Source organism: Sceloporus occidentalis, unplaced genomic scaffold (genome assembly GCF_023333645.1).
Source record: "Sceloporus occidentalis isolate IW3139 unplaced genomic scaffold, rSceOcc1.0.p SCAF_1, whole genome shotgun sequence".
NCBI classification, from domain to species: Eukaryota; Metazoa; Chordata; class Lepidosauria; order Squamata; family Phrynosomatidae; genus Sceloporus; species Sceloporus occidentalis.
Window position 1 is genome coordinate 128,422,168 of NW_028316981.1, and position 18,273 is coordinate 128,440,440.

At 41.9% G+C, this 18,273-nt stretch overlaps 1 protein-coding gene across 3 annotated transcripts in view; it reads left to right on the forward strand.

The window, feature by feature from the left end:
• TNRC6C (trinucleotide repeat containing adaptor 6C) overlaps nt 1–18,273 on the forward strand; it is a 164,402-nt gene that overhangs the window by 131,421 nt on the left and 14,708 nt on the right. For all 3 annotated transcript variants that reach the window (XM_089534920.1, XM_089534910.1, XM_089534930.1), the window contains 3 exons: nt 1,190–1,381; nt 1,639–1,782; nt 15,506–15,622. In XM_089534920.1, coding sequence (XP_089391046.1) covers nt 1,190–1,381; nt 1,639–1,782; nt 15,506–15,622 — 453 coding nt within the window. The remainder of the gene's footprint in view (nt 1–1,189; nt 1,382–1,638; nt 1,783–15,505; nt 15,623–18,273) is intronic.

The window sequence follows — 18,273 nt, forward strand, 5'->3', positions numbered from 1 at the left end:
TTCTTCAGGCAGGCAGTTGGAGCCAGCCTGCCTTTCTCTCCCCAAGATGGTGGCTGAAGGGAGGGCTTGTCTTCTTCAGGCAGGCAGTTGGAGCCAGCCTGCCTCTCTTCCCCCAAGATGGTGGAAGAAGGGAGGGCTTGTCTTCTTCAGGCAGGCAGTTGGAGCTCGCCTGCCTCTCTCTCCCCAAGATGGTGGCTGAAGGGAGGGCTTTACTTCTTCAGGCAGGCAGTTGGGCCAGCCTGCCTCTCTCTCCCTCAAGATGGCGGCTGAAGGGAGGGCTTGTCTTCTTCAGGCAGTTGGGCCAGCCTGCCTCTCTCTCCCCAAGATGGTGGAAGAAGGGAGGCCTTGTCTTCTTCAGGCAGGCAGTTGGAGCCAGCCTGCCTCTCTTCCCCCAAGATGGTGGAAGAAGGGAGGGCTTGTCTTCTTCAGGCAGGCAGTTGGGCCAGCCTGCCTCTCTCTCCCCAAGATGGTGGCTGAAGGGAGAGCTGGTGATCCCTGCTTGCTTGAGGACAGCAACATTTGTCACATAGTCAGTCCAGTGTATATTTAGAATTGTGCGTAAACAGCGCTGATGAAAGCATTCAAGGAGTCGTAGGTGTTGGCGATAGGTGACCCATGTTTCAGACCCTTAGAGGAGAATAGACAGTACAATGGCTCTATACACACTGATTTTTGTGCTTCGCCTCAAGTGTAAATCATATGCAAACTGCATTAACTGTATATAGGGTTAAACTGAACATTAAGTATGGCCCTCAGGGCCATTATACATTTCAACCCAAATGCCAAAATAAACACACATATGTTCTGGTTCCAGAGTCATGTTTCTGCAACTCACAGCTTATATTATGTTCCTTGAAAACATTCACACTTTCTACATATATTATTAATGTGCTTCTTTAGTGATTTTTAATCTACTGATTTTATTGACAGCAAAATGCCTTTTGCTGATGTTCAGTTAAAATACTCAGTTTAAATCCAAGAAATATGTGTAGGATTACACCTTTAATCTTCAGTTGAAATCTTCTGAACAGTGTTGGCTATCTTCCTGCCCTCTTGTTTTTCATTTAACTATTCCAGGTCACAACTGAGTTGTGTCTGATACATTGCTTTATTTAAATTTGCTGAAATGCTCAGTAAAAAAGAAAGAAAAATGATGGCAATAAGCACTAATATTCCTTTCTTATTCCAGGTGCTATCCCTGGAGGTCTGAGCATTGGTCCTCCAGGAAAGTCCTCCATAGAAGACTCTTATGGGCGGTATGATCTGATTCAAAATAACGAGTCACCAGCCAGTCCTCCTGTAGCCGTTCCTCACAGCTGGTCACGTGCCAAATCTGATAGTGATAAAATCTCTAATGGCTCCAGCATCAACTGGCCACCAGGTAATGAAGAACTTTATCCCAGTGTAACCAAGGTTAAAAAAAATCCTGCCAGATATGAGGATGAACTAGCCCTAAGATGGGTAGGAAACTCCATCCACTGAAACTTCTGTAGATCAGATTTATCTTACATTTTTAGCAGTATATCCATCCCATCTTTAGCTGGTAGCATGTTTGGTTTTTTATGCTGTGAAGTTGAACCTGTTATCCATTTGTGTGAATATTGGGAAGATAGGATTTTTTCTTGTTTTTGCAAACAGAATTTCATCCTGGAGTACCATGGAAAGGATTGCAGAACATTGACCCTGAGAACGATCCTGATGTTACGCCTGGAAGTGTTCCAACAGGGCCGACTATTAACACCACCATACAGGATGTTAATCGTTATCTACTTAAGAGTGGAGGTAGAAGATCAGTCCCATGTTCTGTTGTACTTATTGTTTCCCTTCTTGTTTAACTTGTGTTTTTATAGTATACCTTTGTCTGAAAGACAGCCATCTTTGCTCAAGACACACTATACACTTGAGTGCATATTTCCATCAACTTTTTGTTTTGAACCCCTATTACCCTTAGAGTGCAAGCTAATTCAGGGTAATGGAAGAGAGAGTTGTGTTTCCACTTTCTCTCCCCAACTCCTTTTTTCACTTATAAGGTAAAACCACCTGATAAGAAAATGCTTAAGGAGTTCCTCCCTCATATTCACAGTAGTCCCTCCCCATCTAGCTCTGGGTTTGGTGTTGATTTTTCAGGAGGTCCCAAGGAGGGTGCATCTTTCCTCTTTTAAGTTTGGCCAATAGTGGTGGAATTCAAGGGCTTTCTTTTTCCCCTGTGGATTTTTCAGTCTATGACACGTTTTGTGTCAAAATGGTTTAACATATTCACTAGACATAGTTATGTCATCCTTGAGCTTCAGTTAGGATTTCCTTCTCAGTTTCTCTTCCTCTGTGTTAAAGCTTTGAAGTCAGAATTCCAGATACCAGTAATTGCCTCAATATAAATCTTGACATTTGGTGTCATTTATGATGGGAAAATATGTTGTCCCACCAGTAAATCTAAAGTAGATAGCATAAAAACCTTTAGCTAGTACTGTGGAATGTTATTCCCTGCCTCTTAATCTGAGCTTCTTTAAATGGCATTCTAAATGGCTTCTATAGCAGCAGAAAACAAGAACAAGCTAAATCCAGCTGACTTATTTTGAAGGGATTTACACTCCTTGACGCAAGTCTAGCCACAACAATAGTTATTGGAATGTAGTTGTGCAATAGTTTAAATGATTTGTTTGACCTTTCAGTCATAGATGGAGTAACTAGACTTCCCATCTTCAAGGACATTTGGGAAGCACATTTGCCATGAGAAATGTTTTATATTTGTTGATTGAAGTCTATGAACAATACTGTACTTAGAACACTTTTTAAGCTAAAATCATTAAATTTGTTCAGCTAGAATACTGCCTGAAAATATTGTCTGCTCATGGTTAAATTTCAGTCATTTTATTAAGTCAGGTCTTTGCAACTTAAGAAAATATATTAAAACATTTATGATATGAAGTATATTTACATACCATCATCTATGGACATTACATTAAAAATGACAGTAATAGATTATTCTTCAATAAGAGAAAGAGAGAGAGATGTCCTGTCTTTTCTTTCTTTTCTCTGTTCTAATACATCCTTTCTTTCCCCTGCTCCAAACGTCCCAGTGCAACATAGCACCTGTGAGCTTCTGTTATCTTTCTCTTTGTTGGCAACTCTTGGGAAATTCCAATTGCCCATATTTTTGTAGCCATTTCTCACATCTTTGTGGGAACATCTAAAGCAATAGCGGGCAACTCCCAGAACTCAGGAGGCTACATCTTCCCTCCAGGAAGTACAAAGAACCATGTTGCCCAGTGACGCCCCTCCCACACCTTCTCTATACTCCAAAAAAATTTAGGGCCAAAATTTCTGATGTACCACATCAGTGTAGAACTTCCTTCCTGGAACTTAAAACAAGCCATGGTTGGAGCAAAATGCCCTGCCATGCCTCCTAGCAGGGGCTATTGACTAGTTTTGGTAAAACATTTACAGGGTGAGATGTACAGGGGGTTGAAAGTCTGTGGAGTCCATAGGCTTCACTGTGTGCTTAAATACCTGTGAAAATATGCAAGTGACATATGTTTGCATGTATTTTTCTTCTATGAGAAAACAAAGCGGCTTTTCTTTGGTTGGGTGTGTTGGGAATGATTTTCGTCAGGAAAAAGATATCCTTCCCCTTTGCTAGGATCCCTGTTGGATTCATGATACCAGAGCATCCTACGCCTGCTATTGTAACTCAAAAAACAACAGCAAGGTGGTGGGTTTTGTTTTATCCTAACATTATTTCACTGTAGTGCATTATTGAGATTTTGAAGGCATGTTCACTGCCACTAACACAGGAGGGAAAATAAGGAAAAGGAGAAAACACCAGAGCCTGTCTGAACTTGGAAGCTAAGTAGGGTCAGCCCAAGTTGGTACTTGGATGGAAGACCACCAAGGAATACCCAGTGCTGTAGGATACATTTCAAAGGAAGGAACTGGTGAAACCACCTCTGAGGCCCAGTACATACGGGCCTTTTAGGCGCCCTCATCATGTGCTAGGAGTTGGCTGAGGGCGGAGCGCCCACATGCCCCACAACCCTCGCACATGACGAGGGCTTAACAATCGTGGCGCCCTGTATACATGAGTGCCGCCATTGTTACATAAGTGTGCCAGTGGTGCACTTGTTATGCCGCCGCGGCTTCAAAAAAACCCGCTTTTGCAGGTTCTTTTTCCGCCGGCGGGAAACCTCGTGATTTAGCGGCTGAGGCGCACCGGCAGGCCATCCTTTTTGGGCAGTCTGTACCGCGCCTGAGTGTCCCTTCCCTAAGAAAACTATCAAATTCATGGTGTTGCCATAAGTTGACAGGCAACTTGCAGGCACAGGAACAAAACAAAATATAAACTGGTGTAATACGGACTGGTTATGAGGTGCACGTTAGCTCCATTATTATAGGTGGCTTTTTGGTTGTTGTTGTTTTTTTGTTTTTTTTTGTACCAGCCCATTTCTGGAAACAACTCAAGGTGATGGTTAGGAAATGTAAAGCCCTACACAGCTTGGGACTAGGCTGTTTAGAATTATTGCTTTTTCTACGTGAGTTATATTGGCTTTTAAAACCCTTTGGAGAGCTTGTTCTCTATTATGCCATTTAAGCACATCTGGTGAGAGTGGGAGAGAAGGTCTTTTCAATTATTATCCCAGGCTGCCAAACTCCGTGACAACAGAAGCCAGACATGCTCCATCTTTGGTGTCTGATGGCAGGAAAAGATACTGTTATTTAAAGAACTTCGGGACACTTAGAGTTAGGGTTGCCATAACCTGCCCCCCCCATGACCAGCACGCTTTTGGGGGGCCCCTCCCGGTCACGGTCCGGTTTGGGCCCCCACCCGTGCCTGGTCCCCTGTTTGGGGGCCCGCTCCGGCCATTGCCACTGCCGCTAATGCGACTGCTGCGGCACCAACCCACCTCCTCCTCCAGCTGCGCCTTCCTCCTCTTCCTCGCCTCCAGGGCGAGGGCTTGAATGCCGCCCAGGCCTCAGTAGGGGCCAGTGGCAGCGCGCGCGCCTGCCCCACTTCCCTCAGCGCGCGCGCGGGGAAGGAAGTGGGGCAGGCGCGCGTGCTGCCGCTGGCCCCTACTGAGGCCTGGGCGGCATTCAAGCCCTCGCCCTGGAGGCGCGCCTGCAGGCTTCAGAGCAGGGAGAGAAGGGTCTCTCCTCGAAGGGACACCCTTCTCTCCCTGCCTTGGGGCTTGCCCCGCTGGCCAGGCAGGCTCCAAGGCAGGGAGGAAGGGTCTCTCCTCGAAGGGAGACCCTTCTCTCCCTGCCTTGGAGCTTCCCCCGCCGGCCAGGCAGGCTTCAGGGCAGGGAGAGAAGGGTCTCTCCTCGAAGGGACACCCTTCTCTCCCTGCCTTGGAGTTTCCCCCGCCGGCCAGGCCGGCTTCAGGGCAGGGAGAGAAGGGTCTCTCCTCCAAGGGACACCCTTCTCTCCCTGCCTTGGAGCTTCCCCCGCCGGCCAGGCAGGCTCCAAGGCAGGGAAGAAGGGTCTCTCCTCGAAGGGACACCCTTCTCTCCCTGCCTTGGAGCTTCCCCCGCCAGCCAGGCAGGCTCCAAGGCAGGGAGGAAGGGTCTCTCCTCGAAGGGAGACCCTTTTTTCCCTGCCTTGCAGCTTGCTCCTCTTCTTTCTCCTCCTCCTCTTCTTCTGTCTCCTCTCCTCCTCCTCTTCTTCCTCCTCTGCTCCTCCTCCTCTTCCCCTTCTTCTTCCTCCTCCTCTTCTTTTCCACCTCATCCTTCCCCTCTTCCTCCCCTTTTTCTTCCTCTCTACTTCCTCTTCTTCCTCCTCCTCCTTTCCCCCTCTTCCTTCTCCTCTTCTTCCTCCTTTTCTTCTTCTCCTCTTCCTCCTCCTCTGCTTCTTCCACTCTTCCTCCTCTTCTGGTTTTGACCAGAAAGGGAAGCACATTTCTGCCATCTGTCTAGGAATAATGCCAAATGTCCTCCATTTTTATCATGCCTAAGAATCATGCATTTATATGATTTTTTTTAAAAAAAAAACATCATTTTTGCGTGTCCTCCATTTTTTAAAAATGTGTCCTCCATTTGAAAATTTTGTCCTATGTTTGTCCTACATTTGTCCCAGTTCGGAGGTCCTGACTTATGGCAACCCTACTTAGAGTGGACTTGTCTGTCGATTTCTTAATTTTATTTTGGTGTTTTCCACCGATTTGCTTTTAAGGTTCAAATGTAATTTAGTATTTTGCCTTATATTTTATTTAGCCCCTTGAACACACATTTGTGATGGAAAGGCAGGATGTATATTTAATGAATAGAGTGAAAGGGGAATCTCTTAGATGGGAGTGCAGAGAGACCTCTGGAGTGAGAAGAGAGAAGTGGGAGGGATAACATAGGCTGTAGGGAAAGGTGTGAGGTAGGGAAAGAAAAATGGAAATAGGAAGTTTAAAGAGACTTGCAGTAGACGAGGAAGAAGAGTGCTATGGATTGGATAGGGAAAAGATGAGAAAATATTGATAGACTGGGTAACTAATTGGGTGTGATACAAAGAGAGTGCAGAAAGACAGACAGAGAGCAGCATTTAAAATGGTAACAAAAATGCTTTGCCATGGTTATACATATATTTCTTTTGATTTTATTTTTTTTTAAAAAACACCTCAGCTTAGATGGATGTCAGAATCAGAAAACCATAGTTAACGTACACATTCAAGTCATGAGTTGAAGTTATGGAGCCATATATTATACAAAGGAAAGAGATAGTTTAAGATGAAGGCTAGGATCCAGTAGGCCTCATTAGCTAACTCTTCAGAGCAGAATTTCAAGTAGCCTGGAGGTATAGAAAGGAAGAGGAGGAGGAGAATGTGCTGCACAGCAATGTAGTGGCTACACAGGGACAGGCATCTCCTGCTAGATCCACTGATGGAACTTCTTCCTTCAAAGGAAGTCTCCTGTTGCAGCCTGGCTGTAGAATTTATTATGTAAATCAGCCACCTGGTTTCTTTTGCATGTCCAAATGTACAGCTCAAAAATAAAAAAACTGACACTGACACAAACTAAACAGATTTGCATAACTCAGGAGTTCCCTACTGTTTTTGATATCTACAACAATTTTTTTGTATATTTTTGTCAGATTTCATATATCACATCTTGATTCTTTCAATAGTCTCTTCAGCTATATGCTGATTGCATTCCCCATTTCTCCAAACAACTGTTTCTGAAATGTCTCAGGCCAAGCATGTTTAATAGTGACTTCCAAACCATTATTTTAAGCGAACACCATGATTTGGTATTGGTGTACAAACTGAATTCTCTCAGGCAGTGAGCTGAAAGAAGTAGTGCATGTGATAGGTGCTATAATATAAATTGGTGCCGCATAAACACATTTTATGTCACCCATAACTAGGGATGCCATATCCCAGTGGCCCCTGGGAAAATCCCGCTTTTGGGGGCCCCTCCCAGTCCTGGCCCGGTTTGGCCCCCAGCCATGCCTTGGTCCCGGTCCGGGGCCCGCTCCTGCGGCCATTGCTGCTGCCGCTAATGCGGCTGGCCATGGCGCCAATCCACCTCCTCCTCCTCCTCTTCTGGAGTGGTGGGCAGCGCCAACCCACCTCCTCCTCCGGCTCTGCCTTCCTCCTCGGCGGCAGCAGCACCGCCCGCGCGCAGGCCTCTGAAGCAGGAGCTCCTCCCCTGCTTTGGACAGCCAGCCATTGGCCAGCTGGCCAAAGGGGATGGGCTCCTCTGCGTGTGCTGCCCGGGCCTCAGCAGGGGCCAGTGGCAGCACATGCACTTGCCTTGCTTCCCTGCGCACATGCGCACAAGCCGGAGGAGGAAGGACCCGGAGGAAGGGTGCCTTGAAGGGCAGAATACTGGCAGAGGAGGAGGGGGGAGGAGGAGGAGGAGGAAAGGTGAGTCAGTAGCCATTAGGTCTGCCTTGGGTTTTTTGGGTTTTTTAATGATTTTTTAAAAATATAAAATACTTATTTTATTTTATTAATTTTTATTATTTCTTGCTTTTATTTTATTAATTTTTACTATTTCTTGTTTTTATTTTATTAATTTTTATTATTGCTTTTTTATTTATTATTTATTATTAAATATATACACCCCTGTCTTGTTTTTTATTTATTTTTTCATTATATTTATTATTAAATATATACACCCCTGTCTTGATTTTTATTTTTTTGTCTAGGAATAATGCCAAAATGTCCTCCATTTTGATCAAGCCTTAGAAACATGCATTTAGATTAACATTTTTATTTTTATAAAAATGCGTCCTACATTTGAAAATACTGTCCTACATTTGTCCCGGTTTGGTGGTCCTGGCTTATGGCAACCCTACCCATAACCTATTAGATAATTGGCTGCACTTTTTGACCCTTTGTGCATTGCATATAGATACTATGGGGAGCTAAACAGTCATGTGCTACATACATCAATGGTTTTAAAAGAAATTTATCCCTCTTGAATATTACTTCCGAGATAAATATAGTCTGCTTATCCATTTAACATTAAGCAATCCTAGGGCTTTGAGGAATTCACATTGTGGATCAGATTGTGCATATAGAATCAAGGTAGCTTGAACAGCATATTTGAAAATTAGCTTTCAGTAATTTTCTCTCTATTTTGATTTCATCTTTGGTGTTAGTATAATTAAGAACATTGTTTTGCCTATACAGAATTGTTTTGATAGTTCATTAGTATATCTTCCTCCTTGCCCCATAATTCCAGCTGTAGTTTATCTTTCTATCTTGTACATTCTGTCTGGATGTGTGAAATCTTTACCAGGAATATAAAAATATGCCGCAAAGTCAGTATTTTAATAATTCTTCTTTCAACAGATGGCAGAAATGCTATGAATCTCTAGTTAGATATGCTTTCTTTTCATTAAAGATGAGGGCTTCTGTTAACACATTGTATCTCCTATTCCAGAGGTTATATGCCTCACTATTGCATAAGTATTTTTGAGAACAAGTCTAGGCACCCATTAAACTCATCCCCTTCCCCTCTCTTCCAGGGTAGCTATGCAAAGGAGACTGGAAGTTTTCACTTCTGTTCTCAATTAACTGCAATTTAGCAGGTCATCTCAACTCTCTTTTGCTCAGTCTTAACAATAGCTAGTAAAAGTAAGCCTATTGTACTGTATAAGGTGTGATTTGAAGTTGTCTTTTTCAACTAACCTTAACCTATCTGGTTAAGATTAACCACAGCCCGGGCAACAGAGCATCCTATGGTTAAAAAAAGAAACAGAAATGAAATCTGATGTCCTCCAGCTGTGCTAAAAGAGAAGTGGGGAGCCTGCAGGGATGTTTGGCCCTCAAAAAATTAAACTATAGTTTAGCACATGAAAGAGGGGCCTGAACCATCCAAATGATGTTGCTCTACACTTTTCATCTACCTTGGTTATCAGCCATATTGGCTAGGGCCGATGGAACCTTGAATTAAACAACATCTGGAGGACCACAGTTTCCATACTTCTAGGCTAGCAATACATCTGAAACAGCCAGCTGTCTTCAGTGGAGGACCAATTTCTCCTGACTGTCAACCATTCATGGAGATATTTTTCTACTTTGGCTTAGTTCAAACATAATAACAAACTAAGATTTGCATTATATGAACATACCTCAGGCTTAAATGTTGTCTTTCTCTCACATGTTTTCCCATAATTCCTCTTTCTCAGCAGACCATAGTTTTCCTGGAATCTCAAACTGGAAATCCTAGATTAATATGGACAAACAGTCTGTAAGCACATAGAAAGATCACTAAAAGTCAACATGGGTTTCTCAAAAACAAGTCATGCAAAACTAATCTTATCTTCTTTCTTCCTTTTTTCTTCTACTTTTTTTTCTTTTTTTGATAAAAGTTACAAGCTTGATAGATGAAAGGAATGCTGTGGATGTAGCATATCTTGATTTCAGTAAGACCTTCGACAAGGTCCCCCATGATATTTTTGCACACAAGCTTGTTAAATGTGGGCTAGACAATGCAACTCTTAGATTTATAATTGGTTAACTGGTCAAACCCAAATGGTGCTCTTCAATGGCTCCTCTCCATCTTGGAAAGAATTGACCAGTGAGATGCCACAGGGTTCTGTCATGCACCCAGTTCTATTCAACATCTTTATAAGTGGCTTGGATGATGGAATAGAAGCTATGCTTATCAAATTTGCAAAAAACACCAAATTGGGAGGGGTAGGTAGCTAATACCCCAGAAGACAGGGTCAGAATTCACTTTTAACAGATTAGAGAACTGGGCCAAAACTAACAAAATCAATTTCAACATGGAGAAATGCAAGGTATTACATTTAAGGGGGGGGGGGGGAATGACATGGACAGATACAGAATGGGTGACACCTAGCTTGACAACAGTACATGTTAAAGGGATCTAGGAGTCCTAGTAGACCACAGCCTGAACATGAGTCAACAGTATGATGTGGCAGTTAAAAAAAGCTAATGTGATTCTAGGCTGCATCACTAGGAATATAAAGTCTAGAGCAAGGGAAGTGATAGTACTACCCCATTCTGTTTTGGTCAGACTTCATCTTCAGACTTCTGGGCACCACAATTCAAGAAGGATAGTGACAAGCTATGGCATGTCCAAAAGTTAGAAAATGGTGAAAGGTCTGGAAACCATACCCTGTGAGGACCAGCTAAGGGTGCTGGATACATTTAGCCTGGGGAAGAGAAGGTTAGGACGTGACAAGATAGCCATGGTAAAATATTTGAAAGGATGTCATATTGAGGATGGAATAGGCTACCTCAGAGTATAATGGGGTCTCCTTCTTTGGAAGTTTCTAAGTAGAGGCTAGATGGCCATCTGTCAGGAGTGTTTTGATTGTGTATTCCTGCATAGCAGGGGGTTGGACTGGATGGCCCTTGGGGTCTCTTCCAACTCTATGATTATATGACATTAAATTCAAATTCTGGTTTAGAGAAAAAACATTATTTATCCTGTTAAACTGACGGCTAACTATGCCTTGCTGAAGAATAGGAAGTAAGTGAATGGATCTGAACACATGAGGAGAGGAAATAGTATGTGAACCTGAGGCTCATTCATCTGACTTGAGCCAGAATTTTTTTTACATACATCATTTAAGTGTTTGTGAGCATTCCATTGCTATTACTTCTAATAAATAATTTTAATCTCTTCCTCTCCCCCCCTCCTTTAATAGACCTGTAGTGTCTTTAACAACGAGATTATGCTAAAGCTGGATAACCACCACAAATGAAAACTATGGCCTAAATCCTATTGGCAGTCCCCACTAGAGTAGACCCTTTAAGCACAAATTTTGACCCATTATTTAACAATTGATACAGTAGATCTACTTTAGTTAAGATTAACCAATAGGATTTAAAAATCCATCAGTGATATCTTTATTGGCCAGGCAAAATGCACAATATACTTGTTGCAAGCTTTTGAAGTGTCATGGGCTTCTTCATCAGGCAAGATATTACAAACTAAACAGGAGGAAAAAAACCATTTGGAGATGTTAATCAGATGCCTGCATGTTATTTCAGTCCTTTGTAAAGATGTTATGATGGGGAGGATATAGTTTGCAGGCATGCTCCTCCTCCTTCTGGCCATGCGGCAATAGGGAGATTTTCAAAGTCCAGGAAATTTAAAGTCCATTTGGACTAACATCTCCAATCATTTTTGTTCTCCTGTTTGGTTTGTAACATCTTGCTGTTACAAAATGCACATGATGTTTCAAAAGTTTGCAACAAATATATTGTGCATTTCGGTTGGCCAATAAAGGTATCACTGATGGATTTTTGTTTGTATTTGTTAAATGGCCAACACAGCTACCCCTTAATGTTGTCTGTACAATAGGATTTAAGGAAACATTGGTATAGTAGAGTTTCTTGTTGATTTCAAGAAAGCACAGGAGCCACTGAATTGTAACAACCATATGTTCAAGATTTTTGGAGTAACTTTAAAAAGTTGGTTTTGTGCAACTTTAGTTCTTTAGCTTGCTTTTACAAGAGCTAAAAGGAAGAGATAAGAATGCATGCACAACATGCCCACCCTCACCTGCTCAATGTTCAATTTACCTGTGTCACTGAAAAATCTAAATGGTGTTTCTTCTTACATTTGCTTGAGCATGAGTACAGGCCTCCATCTGATTGAGAGCTCTGATAAACTCATTATGGAAGCTTTTGCTCATGTTCATGTGTAGAAGCCCTTTCAGAACTAGCTCCTCAAACAGGGATCTTAGAAGTGAAGCCTGTTGTATGCCTGCCCTCATGCCACCATTTTTTAGCCCTTGTGTGGCCAAGCTTAGTGACACAAGGCTAGGTCCATTGTCTCAACCGATTTCTCAGTACTTTGTGATTGTACAGTCTACACAAGCAAGGGGCATAGAATCTTTGTAGATAATTGCTTCTTATAACTTTAGTGTTGTGTGGATGCATAGAACCTGGAAGAGCCTGGAAGAGCAGTTTACAAGTCAAGACATCATAGGTGTTGGTGTTACAGTTGGTTTTATTATGTGTACTTTACTCCTCGGTAATAACAGGAATCTCAGAATATAATGCCCACTTAGAGATAGGAACTTTTTTCATTCATGTTGTTTATATTTCTTCAGATCCTGTACTCTAAATATTCTGTTGATAAAAATCCAAATATATTTACATTATAGTTGTAATCAACTTGAGCTTTCTATTTTGTCATGTTATGTACATTTAGTATTATCATTTTACCCTGTGGGTGCAGCACTCACATGCAGAAAGCTCAAATAAATAATCTTAGTGGAAATCGAAGGCTTTCAGGGCCTGCATCCATAGTTCTCTGAAGATGCCAGCCACAGATGCTGGCAAAACGTCAGGAAAAAACTCTTCTAGAACATGGCCACATAGCCCGAAAAACCCACAAAAAACTATAATCTTAGTAGAGACCACTTTTCCCCATCTGCAGCTGGCAGAAGAGGTAGCAAATGTGGTAGTATCTGAATCACCACAAAATGCTGGAGGAAAAGGAAAAGATCTGGATAACCTGGTTGACACTTTAATCTCAGATCCTTTCTTAACAAGGAAACAGATTCCACACTCCAGAAAATCTGAGTGAGTATAACTATAGCTGTTAGTTGTATAGGGAGAAACCATGTTAAAATTAGTGTTAAACTGTTGGGGATCCAGTTCTCTTGTATGATAGATCCTTATTACAAAAAGTGAGTTTCTTGATGGATCAGGTGAAATGGTCATTAGATCATAGACTTACGATCTGTTTTGGGCAGCTAGTGACTATATTCTTGAATTCTGAAATATGCAAAATGGATTGTTTAAACTAGTATTCCATAGTTAGGGGATTGTGCCAAGTGTAGAGATATAACATTTCCAGAAATGTTAAAGTTGAGGAAAAGAAACTATTTCTTCAATTTTTTAAAAAATTTTTTGGAGAATTGAAAAATGCTAGCACCCTTTACAGGCTAAAAGTCACTTTTTTACTTTAGGAACATAAAATTTGTTATATATAACTTTGCTTGACATAAAATAATCATGTTTGGATGTTAAAAGTACAGTTTATTCAGAAAATAATTACACATAATTTGGTTTTAAAAAAAGAAACAGAAATGGAAATATAAGGTTTTGAACTGTAAAAACTAAAACTAACTTTAAAAAACCCCACAGAATAAGAACAGAAGAAACTGTTTTACTAATTATAACTGTTAGTAAGATACTGAAGTGTCAAGTAAACCCATAGCGCTCATTTCCCCTGAAAAGGACTGAGACATGTATACCAGGACCAGGAATTACAGTGATTGGATACTATGCAAGCTTTTTTAGGCTTTCTGATGTGGGAGAACTGGCATATTTTTCTCAATGCATCAGAGACATTTCCTAGACCCTCACTGCAGATTGTCAGTTGATGATTTATTCACCCACTTTATGGAACACCAGTTTCAGTAGTACTGCTATAGAAATGAGGAATGACATAAGGAGCTGGGGATGTTTAGCCTGGAGAAGAGAAGGTTAAGAGGTGATATGATAGCCCTGTTTAAATATTTGAAGGGATGTCATATTGAGGAGGGAGCAAGCTTGTTTTCTGCTGCTCCAGAGACTAGGACCCGGAACAATGGATGACAGCAAAAGAGATTCCACCTCAACATTAGGAGGAACTTCCTGACAGTAAGGGCTGTTCGACAGTGGGACACACTCCCTCAGAGTGTGGTGGAATCTCCTTTCTTGGAGGTCTTTAAACAGAGGCTGGATGGCCATCTGTCGGGGATGCTTTGATTTGGATTTCCTGCATGGCAGGGGGTTGGACTGGATGGCCCTTGCGGTCTCTTCCAAATCTATTATTCTGTGATTCTGTGATTCTGCCCTGGCCACACAGAGGCATTCATGCAGAGATGAGATATAGGATGTGGATGGGCATTTACACATGCCTCAGTATCCCTGTCTAGACCATTCTCTCTTCTCAAAGTAGCCTACTTATAAGTAGAATACACAGAGAGATAAATGGCTAGAGGTGTGGCAGGTGTACCCTGATGTCTTGTCCCATCATTCTGCCTGTACATTTGTTAGTATTTGGACAAAGAGAAAACCTGTAGAGCTTTACTATATTATAGGATGTTGAGCCCATGTTATGGTATGCAAGCCAAGCAAGATAAGTGATTAATTGTGCTGTTGTTCTACCACATGTGAAAAATTGGATAGTTCCTTGATCTTTTTTGGTTAAACATTTTCCATTTTAAAGGAACATTCGTATTACATTTTGACTGGATCATTGCAGCTTTTCCCCTTCAGATTCTTTGTAAATTATATATGTCAGCCTGCAGACCTGTGTAGAACTTCCATATCTAAGCAGATTATCCAGAAACTGCATTCTGTGGTTTCATTTAATAAGAATTGCAACAGAATTTGTAATTCCAGAAGGTTTCTAGTAACTTGACGTTCCTGATGGTAGATGCTTTTCAACAGTCTCAGTCTCATGGCAACCACTTAATGGTAGCAGAACATAAGATTTAACACTCATCTTCCAATGTAAGTGCAATTTGGCATCTTGTCTTGGCCTTGCCGTATGGTGCAACTTCAGGCACCACCATTGTTATCACATAAAGCTTGAAAGAACACTATCCAGCAGAGTTGCAGGGGCATGAAGGGGGTTGAACTGGCTGATGTAATAGTCATAAGAATTCTCGAAGCCAAGTGGATGGAAATGAGCTTTATTGTTTACCTTGGCTTGGACAGAATGCTTTTGTGACACTCAATTTCCACTGTAATTGATACAGTACATTTCCATGTACATTTCCCACCTACAATTCATGTAACTTGAATACAGTGGCAGTGAATATCACCTCCTTGGGTTTGGCAAAGTTAAGGAAAGTTGGGGTATGTGTGTGCTACATGAGTACTTCTGCTGGTCTCTTTGTACCGTCCTTCTTTTATACTGAGTCCTCTTGAACCAGGTCATGCTTTCTCTAACATTTCATTCATAGACTTTAAAGGCAAGGCTGGGTTAGCATCTTACCTTGCATGGTTTCTGTTTGCCTAGGATGGTGTTAGAATTGCAGATGCTACAGTAGATGCCATTCTGCCCATCTTTCTTAGTTGCTTCTTTGCTGGTTCTGCAGGGTCATCCCCAACATCATCTCAGAATGCCACGCTGCCTTCATCGAGTGCCTGGCCACTTAGTGCCTCCGGCTACAGTAGCTCTTTCAGCAGCATTGCATCCGCACCTAGCATTGCAGGTACGACCAATGGCCTTTCTACTTAGAGTCCCTCTTTGTCCACAAAGAAGGAAGGTTCTGCAAACGCCTTTCTGCTCTTTATGGTAATGGTGGTATTACAGGTGTGCCACCTGTCTTTCCATATTGTGCTCCATCAATCAAATAATTGTCCTAAGAATTTAATGTTGGTGAATATGTAACAGAATTGGAAACTTAAAATACCAGAGAGTACATACCATTTCACAATGATAAATACAAATTAGAGACAGTACTAAATGTTTGGGTGCCTAATGAGCTACATTTTGTTCATGAAAACAGAAATGCATTTAATTGTCACAGAGCTGCCTTGTCTGCTTTCACCAGCAGAATAGAATAAAAAGCATTGCCTTTTAGATGCTAGTTCTGTGGAGGCATGCTCTTGCACCACACCTAGATCTGAAACAGGGATGGCTCAAGAGTCCTAAAAAAGCTCTGCCCCACAGTGTCCCTGCAATCCCACCTCCCTCAACAGCTGCCTGAAAGAGCCCCATGGTTTAGCATAAATATTTAAAGAAGGCTTTGCGGTTGCCTTCAGTAACGTGTTTTGTGTACATGTTCAGCCTAATATGCTTTCAAAACACTCTTTAGACCCTCTTTTAGTCTTCAGTGTGATGAGGATGGCTTTAAGGTAGCCAGAGGTATGGCAACATTTGGAAGTGGGCTTGCATGGTGCCCTTGCCTTGTCCATATTAGGTCTACACTGGTGTGGACAAAAACCTGAATAGACACATCATGTATCCTATTTCGTTGAAAATTGGTTTATCAGTATGCCCACAGTCCATCTTCCTTCTCTTCCTCACCTTCCCAGGTTTGTCTACTCATCTCAGAAAATATCTTGGTGACAGTGGAAGTGAACTATGTGGACACTGTCAACCTGAGCATGGCTGAACATTTACTGCCCCATTCTGTACATACTGAGTAGTTTTCAAGATGCTGGCAACCATCTTACTCCTTTCGGCCACACTTGAGACTAGTAGGTGCAACTGGGAATACAGAGTAATGGAGGGAGGGTGAAGATAGGTGTAGAGTATCTAGCAGTACCAGCCAGTTCTGTGGTATGCTTTTTGCCCACTCCTAAACAAGCACTCTACACCATGCTTTTGTGATGAGAACAGCTTTGTGTTGTACTGTAAGATTGGATTCCAAACAATAAGTACCTTGCCTTATTCAGAGGCAGCCTAAATCTTTGCTAAAAGACCATCTGAATACCTTGCCTGCTTGTACCATCTCCTCCAGGTGTGGAGGTGGTGAACCCAGCAACACCTATAAACTCTTGACCTACTTTACATGGGGTGCCTGGGAAGAGGCAGACTGCTTCTTTTTTTTTTACAGGAATCCTGCAAAAGTGACGGAGCTGTTTTGAAGCAGTTTTTTTTTAGAATGCATAGCACAGGAAAAGGTGGCATGCTTGATCTTTTCACGTTATGCAAGGCTCACAAGAAGACTCATCATCTTTTCTGCTCTGCTTTTCTCCCTTCTCTTCAATACTAGAGACTAATTTCTGTGGAAATACAGTGGTACCCCGGGTTACGAAATTAATTGGTTCCGCTGCCGCTTTCGTAACCCGGAAACTTTCGCTAGCCGAATAGCCCATAGGCGCTAATAGCGAAAGCCGCGATTTCGTGTGAAATCGCGCCGAAAAGCACCAAAAAATTTTTTCGTAACCCGAAAAAAAAACCGTAACCCGGAACAGTTTTTTTCTTTGGAATTTTTTCGTATCCCGGGAATTTCGTAAGGCGGTGCTTTCGTATCCCGGGGTACCACTGTATTTATTTCAAGGCAGAGAGGTCAGTGTGAGGGTGGGCAGAATGCTGAGAGAGAGAAGTTGTTTCATTTTGTAAATTGCCCATTGACCAGGAAGAAAGGGAACAGCTAACACAGCTTCAGTTTACTAGATGAAAACACTGTCACTAAATTAACATATGCTGGCTCCTTTCTTACTTCCTGGCAGCAACACAGAGAGCTGTGTACGCACAAATTGTCAAGGTACCTTTGCCATTCTCAGCTAGACTGCTGCCTGGGGAAAAGGGCTTCACCTTAAACAGGTCTGGTCTCATTACAATAAAAATAAATTGTAATTTCTTGCATTTTACATTACCCAGCATACCATCAACATTGTACTTTTGCAGTAATGATTTCTAAATGCTTGATTAATTAAAAGTCTGTTGATGTTGAATGAATCTAATAACCTAGATTAGTTAGATCTTACAGATCTAACATCTAATAGAGCCATGATCAAAATGTCAATATGTTGTCACGATGCTGTTTTATTTTAGCCTTCAGTCTAAAGACTGTGAGAAGGGCATTGGGTTTCTCACTCAAAATAGAAAGGAATGTGGAACTTCTTCTCCACAGCCTACAAATGGACTACTCTTGGAACTAATCTTTTTCATGCTTGTCTAAAACCTTATTTTTTCAGCACTCCCCCCCCCCCTTTTGTGTCATCTTGTGTCCTTAGACGTGTTATCCTTAATAAAACAATATATAGCCCACTATCAAGAGTGGCAGCAGATTTAGATGGTCTGATCAATCATTCTAGTAACACCTAGTTTTAATTTAACTGATTTGGCAGTTAAATAAAAAATCTGGAAATAACAGTGAAACCTCCCTGTGTTCCTTTTGTTTATTCCTTT